This window comes from Aythya marila, assembly GCF_965140915.1.
Source record: "Aythya marila genome assembly, chromosome: 2".
In the NCBI taxonomy this organism is placed as follows: Eukaryota; Metazoa; Chordata; class Aves; order Anseriformes; family Anatidae; genus Aythya; species Aythya marila.
In genome coordinates, this window is record NC_139043.1 from 118,881,751 (window position 1) to 118,904,403 (window position 22,653).

The following is a 22,653-nucleotide window of genomic DNA, read 5'->3' on the forward strand; positions in this document are numbered from 1 at the left end:
ATAGATGCTTATCTGAATATTCAGCTAGGTGTTACTGTAATACAGAGATGATGCAAATTTGGAATAACTTCTGAAAAACATGCAATTTCAAGGAAAAAGAGAAAAGAAAACAAAATCAACACACCAATATGGCCAATTCTTGCGTGATTCTTGTTTTTTGTTTGTTTGTTTTTTAGGGGGGAGGGAAGGAGGTGTACAAGTCAGGGGCTTAAAGCAAATGTTCTGGATGGTTTAAGAATATGAAGTATAACTTTAGATAGTGACCTTGGAGACCTGGCTTGGAAGAAAAAGCTCAATTCCTATGTTAAAGTAGATGGACTTTTAGGGCTGGCAATACTAGTGACGCTGACCTTACAAACACCTTACATTTTCAAAGACTGAAGTCCATTTCATTGTCTCTGGCCTTTCCCCAAAATCAAGAGATCTAAAAACTGTTAGCGTCTTCTGTCTCGTGATAAGTCTGGTTTTATCTAGGTATTCTTGTCATAGACCATCATTTACCTTGCATGATTACAAAACTGTTCTGTGTTAACTATAGTATGTTTAATTTCATGCACAACTAGTGTCTCCTGCGTTAACTCCAAATTTTGTGTTGGTTTCCTTAAGTCATATAATATTTTGTTAAAATATTTGTGAAATTTGTAATTTAGATCTTCTGTGTGATTAACAGCATCTGTAAAAGTGACCTGTAAAGGAAAGATATTTTTTTTTCTTTTTGCAAATGAATAGAATTAAAACTCTATTGTGTATCTCAGATAGTCCGAGTTGGTTTCTGTAATGTGAAATGTCATCCACTGGTATTAAACTAATTTCACATTGAGGCTTCTGTTTTAAGATATAAGTATTTTCAGTAGTAGAAGGTTAAAAATGATATCTTGAAATATGTTCCTGTTATCTTGAAATATGTCTGGAGTCAGCGGCTAAGTCAAATTCTGGTTTTGAAACTTGATAGATCCTGGCCTCTGGTATTCTTTCAAATAAAACCACCTTTTGCTCAGATATTGAGCATTTGGAGTTAGTCATAGACGTGAGCTTTGTGAAGTAGCAAAAATGAGGCAACTCATTTAGAAGTTTAACTTGCTCATTCAAGAGATTTGGCATAGTCAAAGATAGAAATGTGCTCTCCAGAATGGCGTTTGCTTTCCCTGTGTCCATATATTTCACTTTTATATATTTCACTTTTTGTTGGCTAGCTAACTGACTGCAGTGACGTGATTGTGTGAGGTAAAGCAGAAAAATTACAGAAGAAAAAAATGCCCTCTTGCGCTAATCTTTGTATATTGATTAATGGCTGTTCTTCATCTATGACCCTTAAAAATTCACGTTTCCTACTACAGAACTACTAATTCTTTAGTGGATACGTTTTCTTTCTCTGGGCTATAATAAACATAGCCTATGATATTGCCCTACAAATATTGCCCTAGGCTTTAGAATCAGATTTTTGTCTGTCAGTCTCTAACTCACCATTTTTTCCTTATATGTTGGGTATAATTGAGATTCAGCTGATAATCACTGCATAATTGCACTCGGTAGACTGAGTAGGTACACTCTACATAAGTTTAGGTAAAAGATCACCTATTTAATGAGGTTGAGTGATAAAGCCCCCAGTAGTTTATTTTCCTTCAGCAAAAGTATTGCAGTTCTGTGATATCACGGTCAGTATCCCTTTAAAAATACTTCTAAATTGTTGGAGAAGCATCCTGTGTGATAGCTCTTGTGTTCAATGAGTTCTTAGGTGTTTCTGAAAGATTTATAGTGAAGTCCAAAGCGTTTCAAGGCCAAGTATAGCAGTCTTGTCAGATACAGCTTTACAGCCTAGTGACTTATAATGAGGGTAGAATGTAATTAGAAATTGTCCATGTCTTTACAGAGTACTGATGAAAACTATGGCTCAAAGGTTAATTCAAATAATAATTAATATTGGTTTCTGTCAGAACAGGGTGGTAATGAAATCTCTGTCGTATGATGACTGATTTTAAGAAGTGGATGCATAAGAAATGGAGGCTACCGTTTACCCTTTTCTGATTATATTCAGTTATCTTGCAATCAGCATGATAGCTTGATAAAGCATAATTTGAGGGCAATTTAAACATACTCAAAAATATTGCAACCTACAGCGAAAATCACCTAACAAGTTGCATCTGTTTAAGGAGATAGATGCATAGCTAGCTTGCTGAAGTAGATGGATTTACTATAAATACTCCTTAAGGAGCGTGTAAGAAATTTTATTTGTTAATAACTGAGCAGTGCCGTGTGTTTGTGGAAAGTAGTCTTAATAAGATTTGTTAGCATGAGAAATGTGGGATGTTGTATTGATGTTTGTTTAAATTGGACTAGTTTCAACGAAAGCGATAGACCAGGTTTTGCTGGCAACCAAAACAAATTCTGTTCAGTTTCTTTTCCTGAAATTTTCTATTAAAAAAAAAAGGCTGTTAGCTATTGCCTGAGCAAAAACATATTTATTTATTTTTTTCAGTTGCAAGTAGTCAGCTACTAGGCTTCTTCTTTTGAGAGGCTTTTCATGACTCCTTTGGTGTCTTCTGAGTTTCTGTACCTGCTCCGTCCTCTTAAAATCTGCCTGCCACAAAGCTTCTCCAAGCAATTACAGCTATAGCTGTTTTTTATGGGGTCCAAAGAGTTCTGTACAACATGCCTTTCTCAAACCTCTTTCTACGCAGTCTGTTTGTCTTACATGTTACTGGACTGCCTCCCGCAATTTCAAGCTTGCTGCTATTACCGGGCTGTTTCCTCTATCGTCAAAAAGGAAAGTTAAATGCCTCTAAATTAGATCTGACAAAGATCAGGCATTTTCATTCTTTTGCTTGTGAAAGTGATCACAAGGCTGATTTTTCAGTCATCTGGGTAATGCTTTCCATACAAACTGGTTCAATTCTTGGGAGGCAAAGAGGCTCTTCAATCAAGATCGGACCTCTCGGGGCCAGAGGCACCCAAGGGGAAACGGGATATACGGGGGGTGGGTGAGGAAGGGGGTGTGTGTATCTGTGTGTGGGGATATTTTAAAACGTTTGAGGTGAGAGAGATAAAGCAGCATGTTGATCTCTCAGCATTTCCTACTTGATTTTATGTCTTTCTTCATGTGTTTCTCAATGGCTGAGACCAGAGAGACTGCATGTGCTGCGCTGGAAGTTGTGCTAGGTGAGGTGGAAAAAAAAAAAAAGCCTGAATTTTAAGTGTAGCACTGAGGAAAAACTCACTGAAAGTTAAATGCCTAAGGTTTTCTCTGCCTTATTTTATTATCAGCAGAGAAAGATTGGCTTGGGAACTGAGCTGCACTTAAGAGTCTTACAGAGATGTCTGAAGCTACACCACTTGAACAATAGCAAACAAACTCCATCAGGAAGTACAGGCTTTTTATCTAAAATAAAATCTGCATACAGATTTTCAAAAGCTAACAAAAGAAAAATCTAAAGGACAGCTGAGATATTCTTAGTGTATTAAAGTTGTGTGTTTATGCTTAGTGACTTAATTCTTTAAGAGAATCTGTTGCTTGTAGAGGTGGTCCAGTTTCGATAGTAGGTCTGCTGTAGTGATACTGGTAAAAGTTTTTCTAAATCTGAAATACTGTGAGATTTACTGAAAAGTAAACTTAAAACACAAAAATGCTCCTTTTGTAGCAAGATTTAGGTGTGTCAAAATTTGTTCTGGTGCTCAAGGGAGTACAGATGTAAACAGGCAGAAATTTCAAGGGGTCTTGTTGTTGAACATCCCTAAAACCAATTTTTGTTTCTGTTTTTTTTTTTTTTCCCAAAATGGCACATTAAAGCACCTATCAGGTCATTCTCCGAGTCCCTTCCCGTGACAGGTCTGTATGTTGGACCAGAGGTCCCAATTAATTCTGCCCCCATTGAGCTAGGGGCGCGTGCAGTGGTGTGAATGTGCCATCTCCTAATGGATATGGGGCTGTGTGAGGGGGAGCAGGGGAAGAGAAAGGGAGGCTTGTCATTTCACTTCATCTTTTTTTTTTTTTTTTTTTTTTTTTTTTAATAGCCTAAGTGGCAAAATTGCTTGGGCTGGGTCTGCTTGAAATGTGCCATAGGCTGTCCTGTTGCTGGCTTTCTCCAACCACTTGAAATTCTTTGGGAAGGGAATCTTCCAGAGGGTTGTGTCTGCGCTGTGGAATAAACAGTTATCGTGTGAAACTGATGGGAGCCTTAGTTTTACTCTGCCTCCACTAAAATACACTTTTACGGTAGTTTGTGCAGGATCAGCACAGAGGAGTACAAAGAGGGAGCTTTTCAGTACAAAGGCTGCCTGTTTGGCCTGCCCAAACCACCGTGAATGTGTTTAAAGGGGACTTTTATTACCATGGAAACTCTCAGACAGGAAGGAATTTGTCCTGCCATATCTAGAAAATAGTCTGTAATGGTCAGCTCTTGGAACAAAAGTGTTTTAAATAGGGGGAAATATTTAAAAATTCTTGGGGTATGTCTTTTTTTTTTTTTTTTGTTAAGAATATGTAAAACCTAATCTTATGCTAATGGACTTTTAATACAGGGACTTAGGGAAGACTGCAGACAAGTACGAAGTGATCAAGGGAAGCGTTAGGAGAAATCTAAGAAAGTTTTACCTCTCTGCTTAGAGGGCTTCCTCGATATGGGATGGATATAGATGAAATATTCTCCCTTAAAGTAGCGTGTTTATCCAAAACAGCCATTTCTTAAGGGACTGTGCATGTGCTTGGATTGAACTGCTGGAGGTAGTCCTCTGAGCACCATGAATTAATTGCTTTTGGAAGGCCTTAACTAAAACCTGTTCTTTGAGTCTCATGACAAATAGCCTTAGTGTTCACAAATGGCCTTTATTTTCCTAAATCACGCTGAGATATAACATTTCTTGTCCAAAGGAAAGTTTAATGCCAGATCCCAGAATATCTGCACATCCTTCACTGGAGTTTTACGTTGGTTTGAAATAACTCAAAGTCAGCAATCTTCCCTTCCAGCCGGCAGGAGTGGTAGCTGCAAGATTTTCCTTGCTTGGAGTAGCATTCAGTGTTGATTTGATTGCATGGATGATCAGTTAAGTGCAAAATATTTTTTCACATATTTGATCAAATTAGAATTCCTTTTTTTTCTTTTTTTTTCTTCTGGAAGTCACAGCAGCAGATGCTGGTTTCTCTTGTTCTTCCCATACACCAAATGCCTGGCTTGTTTTACTGCCATGGTTTACAAGTTTGGTTGTCGAACCACCTGGCCGTGACGTGAGGGCAGTTTGGGTGGTATAGCCCTAAGCGAGTCCATGGGGTTGTGCTGCTGGAGCACAGCCATCCTGCTCTTGCTTCTCCCCTGGTGCTGTCATTGCTGCTCTGCTGCTGTCGTGGTGGTGCAGCTTCTGGTGGCAGCTGATGGTTGGATCAAGGTGTTTGGGGTAGGCAGATGAATGAAGGTATCTTGTTTGTGGTTAGGAACAGAAATAAGCGAGGAGGAAAAATTGTCGTGAAAACTTTCTGCTGCCGTGTCAGTTCTGCGCTTGCTTACAGCTGCTGATAATCAGTGTTCAAAGTCTAATTCTGCAAGGCAGGTCAGGTAAGGAACAGTTTTACATGTATATAATGGAGTATTTCTGTGTGCCTTTTGCAAGCATTGGGTGACCTTGTTTGCATTATCTAGGTTAACACTGTAATCTGGTGCTCTGATATGAGGACTTCCGTCTTACACATTGATCAGTTTAGTTGTCTCCTGACTTGAGGGGTTGAAAGGATTGCAGGATATGTTTCCATCCAGGATTAAAGGAAACAAATGGGGGGGAAAAAGCCATCCACCCCACTGCCTGTTTGCCTCACCTGGGGACTCGGTGTAGGCTACCTTCCAGGCGATGCCATGGGGCGTGCATCTTCATCTTGGACAGTCATTTGTCTTTCCAAGAGTGTGGAAACCCACGCTAGATGTTTTCCCCTAATAGCTAACTAAGTTGAGAAAGGAAATACTGGTGACATCATGTATGACATAATATGGTTATTAACAGTGCAGGTGTTGTAAAGCTGTGAATCTAAACTGCAGTGGAATAATTGTACCATATGTCAGTTTTTTCCTTCAATTTTTATCCTTCCTCCCCTGTCTCTGTTTGCATTTCTTCCTTCTCAAAACTATTTCTGTGACATTTTGGTACTATAATACTTCTTACTAAAAAAAAAAAAAAAAAAAAAAAAAAAAGCATCCTTTGAACTTTGGTAAGTTTTCATTTTAATCCATCTTCTGTTTCCTTATCCACTTCTCCAGTACACATGCATAGTTTTTGTCTCCTTCCTCACCATTTCCATTCTAGGCTTTCTCGAGCCATTGGTTCTTTATCTGCTGTATTTCTCACCAAGAAAACAAACACCGAGCTCCTTTCCCTCTGCTGCCCTCAAGGAGCTTGCACCCAGTGCTCACAGGTCCGTTTCCATGTGGCTCTGCGTTTCCGTGCCCATCCCCTGAGCGGGGAAGCTGGGAGGCACCCGGCCACGTACTGCCATCGTCCACCTTCCCCTGAGCAGAGCTGCTGGCGGTGCCTGCACACAGCTTGAGAGCTGGGCAGCAGGGCTGGGCTTCGTGCCCCCCCTCCGCCCAGCGCCACACAGACGTTTCCCTTCTCCTCAGCTGCTCTGGTTTCCATCTGTTACGGGGCCTGCTGGTGCGGCTGTTTCCTTCATCTGCCGGGCTGAGCAACGTGTCGAAGGACCAGACACCCTGCTGACCTGGGGAAGCAGGGGTTGTGGGTTTTGAGAAAATGGCTCGCATTCTTCTCCTTCCCTCCCAGAAACTTGGCCGCTAGCACACATCTGATATCTGAAAACATTGCTAGGTGTGATTTTGCTTCTTCAGAGTGACCGTACTTCCTTATCTCAGTTGTGTCAGCAACGCTGGAGGCCTGTCGTGCATGGCAGCTGCCCCGCCTGGGAGGGGTGCTGGGCTTTGGCCGGGCTTCCCAGTGTGCAGAAGCCCTGCAAAACCGAGATAATTATCCCTGCCGAAGTACATCAGTGTCAGATCGTGGTCCCTTGCTTCTCAAGTTGGCCGAGTAAGTGAGTGGGTTCCCTTTTTCTCATGATTTCATCTTGTTCCTTTTGGAAGCACTCCTTGTAGGCTTTTTCAGTCTGTTTAGGCACGGGCAAATTGGTTTGGGTTTCAGACTGATGTGTGGAAATGAGGAATGCACCCGTTTCTGTAACAGAGTGAAGCTTTTTGTTTCTACAACCTCGCTGCTTCTCCTCGTGTGGGAGAAGTGTGCTCTGACAGCTTGGGCTGCCTTTGTTGAGGACTTCTGTGATCTCACTGAAGCTTTTTAATATTAATTTATCCCCAGTGTTGTGGTTGTGTTTTGATGATAGTCACTTAGGTGGTGGGTGTTAGGCAACCAGTTGAAAATTACTGTAAAGTGATTTTTTTTTTTTTAAGCGATTCTTACATTCAACTTGAAATCCCCGAGCGCATTAAAAGTGCTAATGCTCATTCTCCTGAAAGCAAGGTTTCTACGTAGTCCTCAAATTAGCCCTCCCCAGTACCAGCTAACACGGTACGTGTAACTCGCTGATTTCTGTCTAGCTGGGGATCATGCATTTGTTAGCCTGATGCTGATGGAAATCGATAATGGAGAAATAACATATTAGGGAGTTGCTGATATGAGCAACTGCTTGCCTTTTGGGAGAATGGATGTACTACGTTATCGGAGGTGTAATTTACCTCTGGATGGTTTCCTGTGCAGGTGCATGGCTGTCCCTGCTGCTGTCGCACGTTGCTCTGGGCAGAGCGAAAAGAAGCTCTGTGCCCATGAGATGTGTTGCCTTCCTGAAAAATGTGGAGTGAAGGGAAGGGTGACCGAGGAGGAGAGGACTCAGTGACACAGGAGTGGTTTTATTGATGGGTGTCAGTTGTGTGACTCAGCATCTGAGTTGTGTGCTTGGTCTGGAGCAGCTACCATGTTGCTAACAGCTTAGCAATTCAGCTCAGCAATGACAGTGGATCTGGAGATGTCAGGTAAGGGGCTGTGCAATGTTTTGGGAAAAAAGCTTCCTCCCTTCCCACCACATCTTATGCGTTATTAGTGAATGTACAAAATCAGGGTCAAAGAGAAGCCAATTTGTGATTATTATTATTTATTTATTTATTTATTTTTAAAGTTTGGGAACAATACACAGTGGAGTGAGTGTCTACTGATGGTGTAAGAGTTAGGTTATTTGGTATGCTAGTCTGGCTAGCTAGCAAGCTCTCAGATTAATTAGCTACTGTATGGCACAGCAGAAATGAGAAACTGAATTATTAGTTATCTGGGTTTGAATTTAGTCAAAGCTTTGGATGTCTAGGTCCAAAACAAGTAGGGGAAACTGCGTAGTCATGGCTTCGGTGTAAAGTTTGATATACATTGACATCTTCAGTCTAGTTCTCAAAACTGTAAAAAAAGATTTTGGAGTGTGTTCTGTAACCCTGCTTCATTTGTAACAGTTGTCATAAAAGGCGGTATGTCTTTTGTGAAATAACAGATGGACGCTGCTTTCCTAACAAAATTAAAAAGCGGCAGTATAACTGATTGGACTATATTGCCGTCGTAGCTTTGAAATAGAGGCGCTACATAGATTTCTATCTTGTAGATGTCCCTTGCATCGCTGCTTTGTTGATGTATATTTTCTCCTTGCTTCTCGAACAAAACCCTGTCTTTAAACTTGTTTTGGTTGGCTTCAGCTCTGGAAAAAAGGCTTTTACGGTGCTGCTCTGGACCTGAGCTGTAAATTCACTACAGTTTTGATGACATTACTTCATTCAGTGTTTAGAAGGTGTGAGAGGAGGCTCAGTTTTGTCCTTGTTGTGAAGAAGACATAGAGGAATGGTTATGAGACATGAAAAATTAACTATACATCTTCAGGTAAAGTGGTATGTCATGGCTATATCAATAATCTTAAATTCCGAGATTGTCAACAAGGGCAATTTGTGGACCAGGCTGATAGCACGGAGCTGACTCTCCTGGTTTAAATGAACTGAGCTGAATTATGTGTTTATTGTAAACAGAAAAAGTGAGTTAGCCTGTTTCTTGGTAGAGTATCGTAATGTTGTGAAGAAATTGAATCATCCCTCCTGTATCTGACGCTGCTTACAATCTTGAGGTCCCTAAAGAATTAAGGGATTTTCCCCTTTTAAGCAGACAGATATTGAACATGAAGTGTTGCTTTTTTAACTTAATGCTTTACTAACTATTCACTGAAAATATTATATTCAGAAATAGTCCTGAAATATATTTATATTAGTCCTGAAATATATTCAGGACTAAGGTTTGGAATTTGTTCCACAAAACCTTCACTTAGCCTGCCCCTTGAAAGTTACTTTGTAAGTAGCCACAAACCAAGCACAAATGCAATCTTCCAGAGGTGAAAAAAAAAAAAAAAAAAAAAGATACCAGTATTCAATAAATATTGAATTTTTTGAAGTTTTTGATATCAGCAGCTTTTGAGAAAGTTGAGAAAGCAGCCTCTGCTCTCACCCAAGCTTGCAGTGAGAGGCATGGCTGACTAGTGGGAGGTGTTTTACAAAGGCAAGGTGGCAGCTAGCTTACCTGGATGCTCAGAACCATCCTCATGCAACCCTTGGGCACAAATCTGACTGACAGCTATTGCTATTGCTAATGCATTGCAGACATCTCTGTAGTAAGCTGGTCCCAGTAACCCCTGTGCTTAATTTTATTTTATTTTATTTTTTGAGTAGTGAGCAAAGCTGTGTTGGGTGCTATGGAGATGATAGGTTCAGTTGGTGATGCATCATCCTCTGTTAGCATCCATTACACAGTGAAATGAGAACTGGTTTTGAGGGAACTCTGAACAAGAGCTCCATTAACAGTTTTACAAAACCTGTATCCAGGTGGTATGAGGTCAGTCTATCAGGTTAAGTCTTCATGTATTTTATAGTGATAAGACACTGAAGTTTCTTTGATTTTTATTTATTTTTTACTAATTTTTTCAACAACACCTTCTTATCCAAGCTTGGCAGTGGTATACAGTGTCCAAGGGGTACTGAGGTGAGATGTTTCAGCTTGCTTTGCTCTGAAGCTGCAATTCCAGTTGAAGATATCATGTGATTTTTTTTTTTTTTTCCCCTGAGGTGATCTTCTCTCTTGATCCTACTTCAAGACTAAGTTCTGAGATCGTTGTTCTCTGAAAAACACAGAGGGTACATCCGGATTTAAGGTGCTAAGCAGGGTAGGAAAGGAAGAATCATGATCTTCTGTGCTTCAGGTTTTTGGATGATGCTTTGTCATCAGATACAATAATTAAAAAGGTGATGTTAAAAGTTGGTTGGAAAAGCTCGTTGTGGAGGTTTTATTAGTGGCAGCAGGCAGTTTATCATCCCTTTCAAGTAATTCTACATACTTTACTTTCATGGCCAGTCAAATAGTATATATAACTGGGGGATACTAGAACTAGATTTTATTTTATAGGCATCATTAATGAAACAGTTACCTGAATCTCAGCTGGTGGTCCAAATAGCTTTAGCTTATACAGCATAAACATAGCCACCATTTCCAGTGGTCCCTGAATCAATTGATCTCTAGCAGAGCCTCATCCATGCTTTTTTCCTCAGCTGTGCACTGTATGAGTTCAGAGTGATGCAAGTCTTTGCACACTAACTTAGAGAGACAGCCTGCTTCCTGATGTGCTAAGGATGCTATGATAATGCCATTTATTGTTTGCATCTTAAGTAAAACACAGCGGAGGGGTTCATGCTTTTGGTCTTTTGATGGGTGTTGTATTCTGAGGGAGTCTTTCTGTAGAGAGAAAACCAAGCTGGAATTTTTATTTACCATTGCCATCTAAAATTCTTTGTACCTGTTTTAATTTCTCTCTCTACATAGTTTGTAAGGTCAGGAATATGTTTTTAGCTGTCTGATATTATTGAGTCTGGAATTCTGTTGTTCTATAATCTTTGCTGCTTAAGTATTTTTGCCTAGTTTTTATAAACAATTTTATGAACCAGACTTTTCCTGACTTTTCAGACTTCTTCAATAGGTTGACCAAAAAATTAGAATATTTACCTCTCTCTTTTAATTTGTGTGCTTTTCCTACTTAAAAACAAACAAACAAACAAAAAAACCATCTACACTAAATTTTAACCTCACAGAAAGTTTTTAATGAGTAGAAAAAATGTCTTTTTTTTTTTGTTGAAGGGAGGACACTATGAGAATGCGTTTATTTTTAAAAGGTGTTGTATATTTACAATCCTTTGTAAATGATGTAGTAAGATTGATAAGCTTAAAGGGTTAATTTCAATGGAATGTGAATCATTAAGAACAGTAAAGATAAAGACGGTGGTTTCAGTTTTGAGTTTAGCCCTGCTTTTTGAGAGATGGAGCTACCTTCCATGAAACAGAACCTATTTCCAAGTTTGTTTCTCAGATGAGTAAAAATCTCCTTTTGCATTGTATACATGAGCAGATACGCAGCACTACTCTTGTATGCTCATCATCAGTCTCTGAAAAGCTTGTGGAGAATTGAAGGTAGCTCAAGAACTTTCCTGTTGGGCGTTGTAGATGAATGTCAGCTGCTTCTACTGCTTGCAATAGCTTGAATGACTATAGCTCTGGAGACTGGATCAGTAATTATCTTTCACTTGCAGACTACTTCCAAGTTCTTTAAAATCTCAATGAAAAGGGGAGTAAGTGGCATAGGTCTAAAACTTCATATGACAATTTTTTCCCGCGGAAGGCTTTGTTTTATGTTTGCTTTTTGAGTAGAAATACACTGGAGTCATTTAAAAGTGTGTCTCAATTAAACAACACATTTGACAGTACCCTAGTTTTTCTTCTTTGTAAAGAAGAAACTGGAGACTTATTAAAGTTCTGCACAAGGAGATTTAATTCTCTTCCTTTTGAATCTCCTCTGCTTTTAAAGAGGACAAGCATTCTAGCTCAGTTCTGCCTGGAAAGGAAAGCCACGCTGGACACAATGCCTGATTGCATTGATCTGGCAGTCCCCATTCCAATGTATAACTTCTGGCAGGATTGCTTATACTGTGTAGGCACCTTTTTCCCTGTCTGTATACTCACCTATGAACTGTAATGTAAAATATAGATGAAGTAAATGAGCCCAGGAAATATGTGAACTTGAAGGTAGCAGGTTTTTATTCTTTAGTATCTTAGCCTTGTACACAGGAAACTGTTGAGAGCTTCGAACTCTTTTCTTTTCAATGTTCTCTGTTGCAGAAAATAACTTGGTATAGTCACTTATAGTGTGACCTTAATAATCACTGGTCATCATTGAGGCAGGCATCATGTTCAAAAACAAAGTCAAACTTCATATATATATATACAAGAGCATGTTCCCAGTCCACAGGCCAAGAATAAACCACCTTTTTGGCATATCTTTCTTTAAGATTATCAAATAGAACATCCTATGTTTATTTTTCTTTATTTTGTCTTTTTTAAAAAGCAAAAACTTGAGCAGTCCAATTAAGAGCAGATGTGGAAGGTGTTTAGGTATTTGTCCTGTATCTCAGCTGCCATATTCTGTGGGAAATCAGTGGGCCTATTTAACAGTCCAGGCAGTAAATAAAGGTTCCTGAAATGTATTCTGTCCAGTGTACTATTTTTCTTGTCCCCTTGTTCCCTTTCCGGTTATGGTTGACTTCAAGTTAATGAAATAATTTAACACTGCTTTTTAAATAGACTATTGCATATCATAAATACAGAATTGCTATGTTTGTTAGTGAAAAGACCTGTCATACCCAAAAGCAAGACTTGTAAAATCCAATAGGCCATGTGTGATTTCATTTAAAATATTTACTTTATATAACATTGATGTTATTTTGGGGAGGGGAGGATAACTTGTAATCCTTTTCTAATGTAGTGTATAATTTTTTTATTTGTCGAAAGGTTCAAGGCAGTGTGCTAAATATATTGAGCAAAAATTACCATCAGTGCTGGATGCTGAGTAAGGGCTTAAGTTCAGATGTAGGATGATTCATCTTGCCACATGTAAAGAGCGTAAGGGAGAACTACCATTTTGTTCTGCGACCCTGAAATATGTTCTCTTTAGTTCTGTGAAAACTCTGGCTTTTCACTTTGGATGTATAAAGTGTATTTATCTTCACAGAAATGAGTGTGGATATGTGGTTCCTGTACAAATGCAGACTGTGATCTACCAGTATTTATGAAGAACACATGTACAGGAAAATGACTCTTAAGTACAAGTCATAAATTGAAATGATTATAGAATATACATGGACAAATATACCATGTGTGGTATGGGTAGACTGTAATTTCATCAAGTGGTTTTTCAGACTTCATAAACTATGAATGAAACATGATTGTATTGGCCTTTTAACAGGTAAAGTAAAATATAGGGTCTGGCTACTTTAAAGTGCTCATAATTCCCTAGCTGGAAATAGCCTTTTGGGATAATGATTAAGTTTAAAACCTGCCCATGATTAAAAAAATACATTTCACTGAAAATCACGTGCTTGGAAACCCTGGGAAACAGCCGCGTATCCACCTCATGAATTTTTACAGTTCCCAGCTCTCCAAACACCGCGAGCCGCTTCCAACCGCTCAGCCGAAGGGGAAGGCTGCGGGCCCTGCTCCTCCATCACCTGCCCATTATCGTTGTGTGATGGCGGCCGTGTGGGCGCTTCGTTGACCCTGGAGATGTCACCGTGTCCCACCACTGCCATTTTGCACCGCTTTGCACGCCGAAGAGGACGGGGGCAGCCATGCCTGCGGCATGCCCCGGCCCGCGCAAAGCCTCCCGCTCGCTGCCGTGACCTCTGGCCCTCGGTATCCTGTGACACCCCGCCTGTCTTTGTGCTCAAGTTTACTCGTGATGGATACGTTTCCCTCCCAATCGCAGATGCTGGGCTCTCGCAAAGCCAACAGATAAATTATTTTCAGCTGCAAGGCTCAAGTGGGGGGGAGGAGGGCGGCCGGAGCGGGGCCCCTGCGCCCTGGCCAGGCCTGGCTGCCGTCTCCAGCTCCTCCTGGAATATGAAAGGGGACGACTCTCAGCCCTCAGATCCTTTTTAAATGCAAAAGAATGTAGGAAATTGCCAGATCAGTTGGTTAATCAGTGACAACTGCAGTAGGTGCACAAAAAGCGCGGCCCTTAACAAGAGTCATCAGTTGCGCCGGGTGTTTTTTCAGCGCCTCAGCGGGTCGCCGCTGGCCCCACCTCTTGAATCCTCGGCTGGTTTAGTGTCAGCTTTATAAGGGGACGTAATTGCTAGGAGATTTCGTGGTGACTGATGGCAGCAATATATGGCTTCCCTCTGACGCCTCCCCCCTGGTCCCGCTCGGGCTTTTTGTTCCCGCTGTCCTCGCGTCGCCATGGCCCATGTCCGCAGTGGGGACCGAGCACTCAGCACCGGTGATGCTTCACCCTCTGGTTAAAGCTTAAAAATCACACACATCGCATGGGCTTTGCTTGGCGTCCAGGCGTCCTGTGCTCGCATGTCGTCCAGGCCGAGCATGGGGTTATGCTAAACCTGCCCCTGCTCCTCTTCAGAGGGCTATTTGCGAGATAACGCGGCTATCGAGTATTTTTAAAAGTATTCCTGACATATTTTTGTGACTGCAATTGTTTCTCTTACTTATCTAGGACTATTTTTAGATAAACCTCCTCCTTCTCCCATCTGTATTTTAAACTTATGTTGGGAGAGAGGGTGGTCGTATGACCAAAAAAGGCCTCTTAAAATTCCAAGCCACATAACACGAAAAACTGAAGTGTTTCTGGCTTAAACTTGTTCCTCCCCCTCTTGCCCTTTGTAATGTACTTATATGTAAAAACAAAATTTTTCCCCCCTTCTGATTACCTAATTAAAAGTATGCACTTGGGTTTTTCTAACAAAAGGAATAAACACGTTCCTCTTTTTCTTCTGGAAAGAAAAGACCACGTTTGCTTGTGGCTTCTTGCTTAACGCTGTAGGTGCTGATTTAAAATTAGCAGTGCCCCATGTTAGGAGGAGCGCTCGCAGCCCAGCTGGCGCTGTGAATGCAGAAGTCGCTTGCCGCCAGTGCGTGTGTTGTAACAGCCAGGCTGGGTGGGTTTGCATCATCCTCCTCCTAGATGATGCCGTTGTGGTTCTCGTATCAAAGCTCCTGTGAACTTGAATGACGTAGGATATTGTTTCCAAATGTGTGGCACAGGCTGAACTCTAGCTGGTCATTCCTGCATCAGCTGCTTGACAGCAGCGAGCTGCCAAATATTCTAAGGCTGTTGTGCCCTCAGTTGCCTCTGTAAAAGCCTGTTCTTTGCCAAAGTACATGATGTGTTAGGGAAATAAAACACAATCTGGTTTCTACTTGAAGATTGTGTGGGAAACTTAGGTTTGATGGATTTCTTGCCCCCCAAATGTTGTTGAATAACATTTGTGGTGTTTAGGTGACTCCACATATGCAAAAACTGATTTCTGAGGAAAGGCATGTGAGGTTTTTATTCCACCTCCCCCTCCTCGTTGGTTTAACAGGACATATTAAGTGCCTTAAATTTGCCAGTGTGAATTTCTGCAGGGATGTGTTTTCTGCAATGAGCTAATTAGCTGGATTTTACTAAGACAGATCTGAAATTAAACTTTTCAGAAATACTTACATTGTATTTGCTGTCTCTTGTCACTGAAGGCAGAAGAATATTCCTGAACCGTGTGAGTTCATTCTTTTTACCTTCACAAGTCCGTTCTCCCTTTCCCAGGGCAGGGGGGAACAAGATTCCTGCCATCCTTTGATCTGATACAAGCTATATGGACTTGATTTTTAACACAGCTGTACTTTCTGAAGTGTATTATGGCATTAAAAGAAAAAAGCATTATAGGAAAGCATTATAGATAGATATGAAGTGTCTTTTAGGCACTCAGATAACCATGTTTCTTTGGAAGTTACAGTTAAAAATCTTATTGTAATCAGTTTACAGATCTGTTTTTTCTTTTGGATAATCTATATGCGGGAGGAATGTACTATGCATGAAGAGTTGTCTGTGATAGAACGAGAACTAAGCATTAAATAAGCAGGAGACTATGCATGCTTCCTATGCGTATGGTATGGCACCTGCTTAAGTGTCCTGGCATCAGAAGTGCTGCTTGTTCCATAGGTAGATGAGCTGAAAAGTAGAAATCTCATCAGCTGTCTTCTATAGCAGTCATTTCTTGGCGTAATTTTTGTGAATTTACCAGGATATTTCTGGTGTTTATGGAGTTTTTGGTGAATGATTTCCTCCAACATAAAATGTATCTTTGGTTGTTGTCGTGTGTGCCATCTACTCCTATGTGGCAAATACTTAAATTACTACTCCTAGCAGCCAGGAGGAGCTTAGTGGTATTGAAAAGCAGTTTAAATATGCACTGTTTAAATGCAGATTTAGTAGCCTAATGTTTAATCCTACATTTTTGAGGCTTCAGTCTTAAAATGACCTTTGGCTTCTGTTTTTAGCTTGAGAGGTCTCTTTAGCCTAATTCTTCAAAGCAGCATGGTATTTGCAGTGCATATTGTATTGTATGGATGCACAGTTTCGTTATATAAGAAACTGTTTTGTTTGTGTCTGTCAAGTACTTATAGTTTTGTCTGAGATATCAACTGATAGTTGTATGTGTCATATACATGTATATGTCAGCTGCGTATGACACATCTCACTTGGAAGAAGAGCTTCGAGCAGTCAGTATTAGCAGCCTTTACACATTCTGTTGGTTTGTTTTTTTTTTTTTTTTGGTTTACTTGCTGTATAGCTATCAAGAAATAGTGTTAAATCTCTTGTGTAGAAGGACATAGAGGGACCTGCTGATTTACAAATAGCTCTTCTGAGCAGAAGAATGTGCAGATGGCTTAGCGGAGGGCAGGCACGTCTGTATGCTGCCCTTGCTGCTTCCTGTTCTTGAGGGCCGGGACCTGCTGCTTTCTGCTTTGGGAACCAGGCTAACGAAGTTCAGGTTTGAGTGTCTGCAGCGCTACATCAGGTTATGCTTATGCAGCAGCCAGTTCTGTTTCACTCATAAAAGTGGGGAGCTGCCCAAGGCTGCTGAACTCTGAAATACTAAGTCGAGCAATGGTTAACTACGACTTAAATGGGAGGTCTGGCTGTTTAGGACTGGAATGTTGCGGACTAGAGTAAACTTAAGCTTTGTCTGTTGAGACAACAGGGTTGTTAAGCAATCGACTGTCCTGGCGGTTGGGATCATACCATTGCTTTGAGCAGAAGTAGGTTGTCTAGGCAGCATTAAGGAAATATATCCATTGACTCTTGAGTTCAGTCTGCTCGGTACAAACTTTCATGTTCAGGAACAGAAAAAGTATAGAGTTTTATAGCAACGTCTGTGAGTTTGGTTAAGATTATGTTTAGAAAAAAATCACCATCTCTTCATACAGTCACGTTTATTCAGCAATCTGCTTGTTTAAGAATTCAGATATTCATTGTTTCATGAATGTATCTTGGTTGTAGCAAATGGGGTAGTAGAGAAGATGATGCATAAATATGTATTTTTAAGCTGTAAAAGCAAAAAAACCCACAACTTTAGGCTTCAATATATCATGGTCAGTCTTTGTCCAGCCTTGATGTTAGTATGCTTGCTTTCTTGGGGAAGTGAACGATACTGCTTAGTGAATGTCTTAGCTAGAATTACTCTTTGATGAAGGACCTAACCTTGTTTTATTTTGTCTGTGCCTTTTTTTTTTTTTGTCAAATAGAAAAAAAGCAGAACAGTAACAACAACTGAAAAACAACCTTGATCAGACTAAAGGATTTAAGCAGAGAAATTACATTGCTTGTAGTGAAAGAAGCAAATAAATGCCTGCAATTTATTGTAAAGCTGTGACTCCCGTGACTTGCTTAATTATCAAGAAGACTTTTGTCCTATTAACATAGAAGGTGGAGAGTTACAAGGAAATTTCAAGTGCTGACTTATTGGTTAAAAAAAAGTTGGTTAATTTGTTTTGATTAGGCTGTAGCTGCTACTGTCTTGCATTCTTAAACATGTGCCGTATATATAAGTCATATATCACATCAGAGGTGCAACTCTTGTTTGGGGAAGTAGAATAAGGTTGGTGAGAGTGCAGTTGACTGTAAATGACTGTGGTCATAGATTTAAGGCCAAACTTAAATCTGAAGAAATACTACCACAACTTGGAGGCAACTTCTCAAACACTTTTTCATGCCATGTTTCAAACCTTATAGCTTTAGCATTAACAGCACAAGCATGAAATCAATTGGCACTTCAGATAAAAATGCAGAGCTAAAATCATAAATAGTGGCAAACAGCATTTTCACTCTTAATTTAGATGATAGATCTGTTTGCGTGCAAAGCGTAGCATAAACTTAGAGGTTGCTTATCTTTTTAAAGGCCATGTGCTCAGGAAAACAGACGTGTTCTGGGTTCAATAGCACATCTCCTTCCATGCAAGTGATGGGTCGGAGTCCAGATCTGCAGAGCAGGACGGAGCCAGCTGAGCAAAATGGAGGTGTTTGTTTGAGCCAAACCCTTACATTATTTCAGTTTGGGTTTGTGGGTATAGTAGCAATTCCTAACTACTGTTTGCTGATGTTGGCTGTTGGTGGTGGCTGACTAGCACCTGAGTTTTATCGGAAGCTTGTCAGCTGATTTATGTAATAAAATCAGTGAAAATTCTTTCTGTCCGTAATTCTGTGGGTGTAAGTAGGCTGGGGAAGGAAGATCCTCAGTTTGGCTCAAGGTTGATATTGCCCAGGGTAGCTGTGCACTGTGCTGCTTAGCCTTTCCCAGCAAAGCAACTGCTCTATTAGAGGCCCTCTGTACATGATGGTGTTCAGCTTTGCCAGCTCCTGACTGCAGTGTGCAGCCTCAGAAGTCTTTGGGTGATCTTAAATCACTGGAGGGGTCTTCACCGTGACTGAACGGCTTGCTCTGGAGCAGACTAATGCTGAAAGCTTGTTTCAGCGAAGGAGGCTCCTTGCTTTGTTGGAGCTTTCTTATGCTGTGTTTTAGTAAACTGATTGAGGTGGGAAGCAGTACAGATGGCTCTTGCTTAATAAAGAAAATGAAATCAAAAGAAATAGATATTAAGAGACATGAAGGTGGCTTGTAGGAATTTACCCTCAAGTGATTTAGAAATATAAGTGTTAATATCCCAGCTGAGCACTAAAGAGATTTAAGAGTGTGGTTTTAAAGGTGACATTCAAATGCTATTTTAAGAGGAGTGATAAATGCTTGTGCTTTTCCTCTTGCCCTCTGCCTCATGCTGTAGAAGGTCCTCTTGACAATGGCTACCAGAAGTGTAACAAATGTGCCGATATTTTCTTCCTAAAACTTGTTTGGGGCAAATTGCCTCTGGTTAGAACAGTATGGCCTGGCATTTTGCATCCAAGGTGACTGAAAGTATCCCTCCTCTGCAATGAGATGTATGATGTGAAAGCACAAATTTGTAAATCTTGTTTTGAGTGATCACTGAAGTGCAGGTCAGTATCTGCAAGTACAGTTAATACTAAGTAATGGCAATGATGCAAAAATAGTTGTTTTGGTTTTATTTGCTATGTGGATGGGCTTCCTTGACCACAGCATTTAAAATTCTGGTCTTAAGAAGGGGAGAGAGTGTTGGAATAGCTTTGGTTGTAAGAAGACAAAGTCATTTGAGTCGTGAGGAAAGGGGGAGGTATTTCAGAACATGCTAGGCTTCCCTGTCAAAAAGCTAAACTCGAACTTCTCTGAAGCTGTTCTGTTAACATTAATTACATAATTTGCCAGCCTCCAAGTCCAAGTACATATGTTGTTGGGTGACTATTTTAATATTTAAATTCTTTTGCCATTGCTAGTTCTCCTTAGTGACTCGTGCGGAGCGTAATTTTCAAGAGAACAAAACTTCAGTGTGGCCTTCTGAATTAGTGTAGTTATGGCTAGTAGCATGATTGCTTGAAGGTGAATAATGAACTGCAGTGACAGTGTTCCCCGTAATCATCGTGAGGGAGATGGTGCTGGGGATTCAGATATCTGCCATGTATAAAATGAAGCTTTTGAAATTAATTTTCTTACACAAATTCAGTGTATAGTTTTGTTTAAACAAGGAGGAGTCATGTTGTCTTTCAGTTTGCAATTTGGTTTAATTAAGATAAGTTCTGTGTTTAAGAAAATAAATATATTTATTTCCCTAAATGTTGAATTAGGTCCTGGAGTTTGGTACGTTTTAGAGGGTCACTTCTGTGTGTGTTTGAAAAATCTGTTGTCTGTATAACTAACTTTAGTCTGTCGCAGGACTTGGTGCTTCTGCTTGCTCATCTGATTACGCAGCTCAAGGGAATAAGGTTAAGGACATGCTGTTGGTAACTAGAGCGTTTTCAGGGCTTTAGTTCGGCAGATGGGCTGCTTGGCTATATTCATACATCTGCCTACCTGCTGTGGCAGCTGCTGCTGCTGCATGTTGTGTTCTTTTGTTCTATTCCACCCAAGAAAGGAACACTAGGAAGTGTAGTGAATGGATTAATTTAAGGTTAAGGGTAGTGTTTTGCTTGCTTCCTAACTCTCTATCGTAATAAAGCTCCTGATAAAGCTAACGCAACCTTCTTAAAGTGAAATGCATTTTTAAGATGTGCTTCAGGGGCTGAAACTAGCTGCCGTTGTCTAAAAAAGAGTTAACTGTGTTTTGTTTATATTGCCCGATGTTATTTATTTCAACATTTTCCTTTCTTTCTCTCCCTTCCCCCGCTTCCTCTAGGAGCAGTAACCAGACTTTGCCTGACACTGCGTGGTCCAAAAGAATTAAGGAAATATGGAATGACATGAAGGAGATTAGTTGAGGATTAAAGGCTTTGAGGACAAAACACCTCACCGAGGTGAAGCACAGACTAGCTTTCTAGTTGTAGCTCCGAGGAGCTGTGTGCTGAAAAAAGATGGCAGATCCAGGAATGATGAGTCTGTTTGGAGAAGATGGGAATATTTTCAGCGAAGGGCTGGAAGGTCTTGGAGAATGTGGATATCCTGAAAACCCAGTGAATCCTATGGGGCAGCAAATGCCCATGGATCAAGGATTTCCCTCTTTACAGTCATCTCTTCATCACCCCCCCGCAAATCAAAACCAAGCAAAGTTGACCCATTTTGATCACTATAATCAATACGAACAGCAGAAAATGCACCTGATGGATCAGCCGAACAGGATGATAAGCAATGCCCCTGGGAACGGTATAGCGTCACCTCATTCGCAGTATCACAACCCCCCGGTTCCTCAGGTTCCTCACGGCAGTGGTGCCGGTGGTCAGATGGGAGTCTATCCTAGCATGCAGAACGAAAGACACGGGCAACCCTTCGTAGACAGTGGCTCCATGTGGGGGCCGCGGGCGGTTCAAGTGCCAGACCAGATCAGAGCACCCTACCAGCAGCAGCAGCAGCCGCAGCCGCAACCGACGCAGCCGCCTCAGGCACCCTCCGGACCCCCTGGGCAGGGCCACCCTCAGCACATGCAGCAGATGGGAAACTACATGGCTCGCGGCGATTTTTCAATGCAGCAGCACGGTCAGCCGCAACAGCAAAGGATGAACCAGTTTTCTCAAGGCCAGGAAGGCCTCAATCAGGGAAACCCTTTCATTGCCACCTCAGGACCTGGCCACTTGTCTCATGTGCCCCAGCAGAATCCCAGTATGGCACCTTCTTTGCGACACTCAGTCCAGCAATTTCACCACCATCCCCCCACTGCTCTCCATGGAGAATCAGTAGCCCACAGTCCCAGATTCTCCCCTAATCCTCCCCAGCAGGGTGCTGTTCGGCCGCAAACACTTAATTTTAGTTCTCGGAGCCAGACGGTACCCTCACCTACTATAAACAACTCAGGGCAGTATTCTCGATATCCTTACAGTAACCTTAATCAGGGATTAGTTAATAATACAGGGATGAATCAGAATTTAGGCCTTACAAATAACACTCCAATGAATCAGTCTGTACCAAGATACCCAAATGCTGTAGGATTTCCATCAAACAGTGGTCAAGGACTAATGCACCAGCAACCCATCCACCCTAGTGGCTCACTTAACCAAATGAACACGCAAACTATGCACCCTTCACAGCCTCAGGGAACTTATGCCTCTCCACCTCCCATGTCACCTATGAAAGCAATGAGTAATCCAGCAGGTACACCTCCTCCGCAGGTCAGACCCGGTAGCGCTGGAATACCAATGGAAGTTGGCAATTATCCAAATATACCCCATCCTCAGCCGTCACACCAGCCCCCTGGTGCCATGGGAATTGGACAAAGGAATATGGGCCCCCGAAACATGCAACAGAATCGGCCGTTTATGGGTATGTCTTCAACACCACGGGAGATGGGTGGGCACATGAGACCAAACGGTTGTCCAGGTGTTGGCCTTGCAGATCCACAAGCAATACAAGAGCGACTAATATCTGGCCAGCAGCTTCCTAGTCAACAGCAGTCTTTTCAACAGCAAATGCCAACCTGTCCTCCCATGCAGCCTCATCCAGGGATACATCATCAGTCTTCACCACCACCACATCCTCATCATCAGCCTTGGGCACAGCTTCACCAGTCACCACAAAACACACCGCAAAAAGTGCCTGTCCTTCAGGTAAGCTGCTTCCGATGAGTAAAAGATGAAATGCATTTGCAATAATTTCAGTATACACAAGGTCTGTGTTTTCAAAACAGTTGTTCGAGCTTGACTGCCCTGATTTTCACTGGTTACGTGGCTTTCTTGGTACACGGAAGCTGAAGGTAAAATGAGGTTCAGAT

At 41.3% G+C, this 22,653-nt stretch overlaps 1 protein-coding gene across 5 annotated transcripts in view; it reads left to right on the top strand.

The window, feature by feature from the left end:
• CHD7 (chromodomain helicase DNA binding protein 7) overlaps positions 1-22,653 on the top strand; it is a 128,761-nt gene that overhangs the window by 19,885 nt on the left and 86,223 nt on the right. For all 5 annotated transcript variants that reach the window (XM_082754275.1, XM_082754277.1, XM_082754278.1 and 2 more), the window contains one exon: positions 20,632-22,489. In XM_082754275.1, the coding sequence (XP_082610401.1) occupies positions 20,807-22,489 (1,683 nt within the window). In that variant the 5' untranslated portion in view covers positions 20,632-20,806. The remainder of the gene's footprint in view (positions 1-20,631; positions 22,490-22,653) is intronic.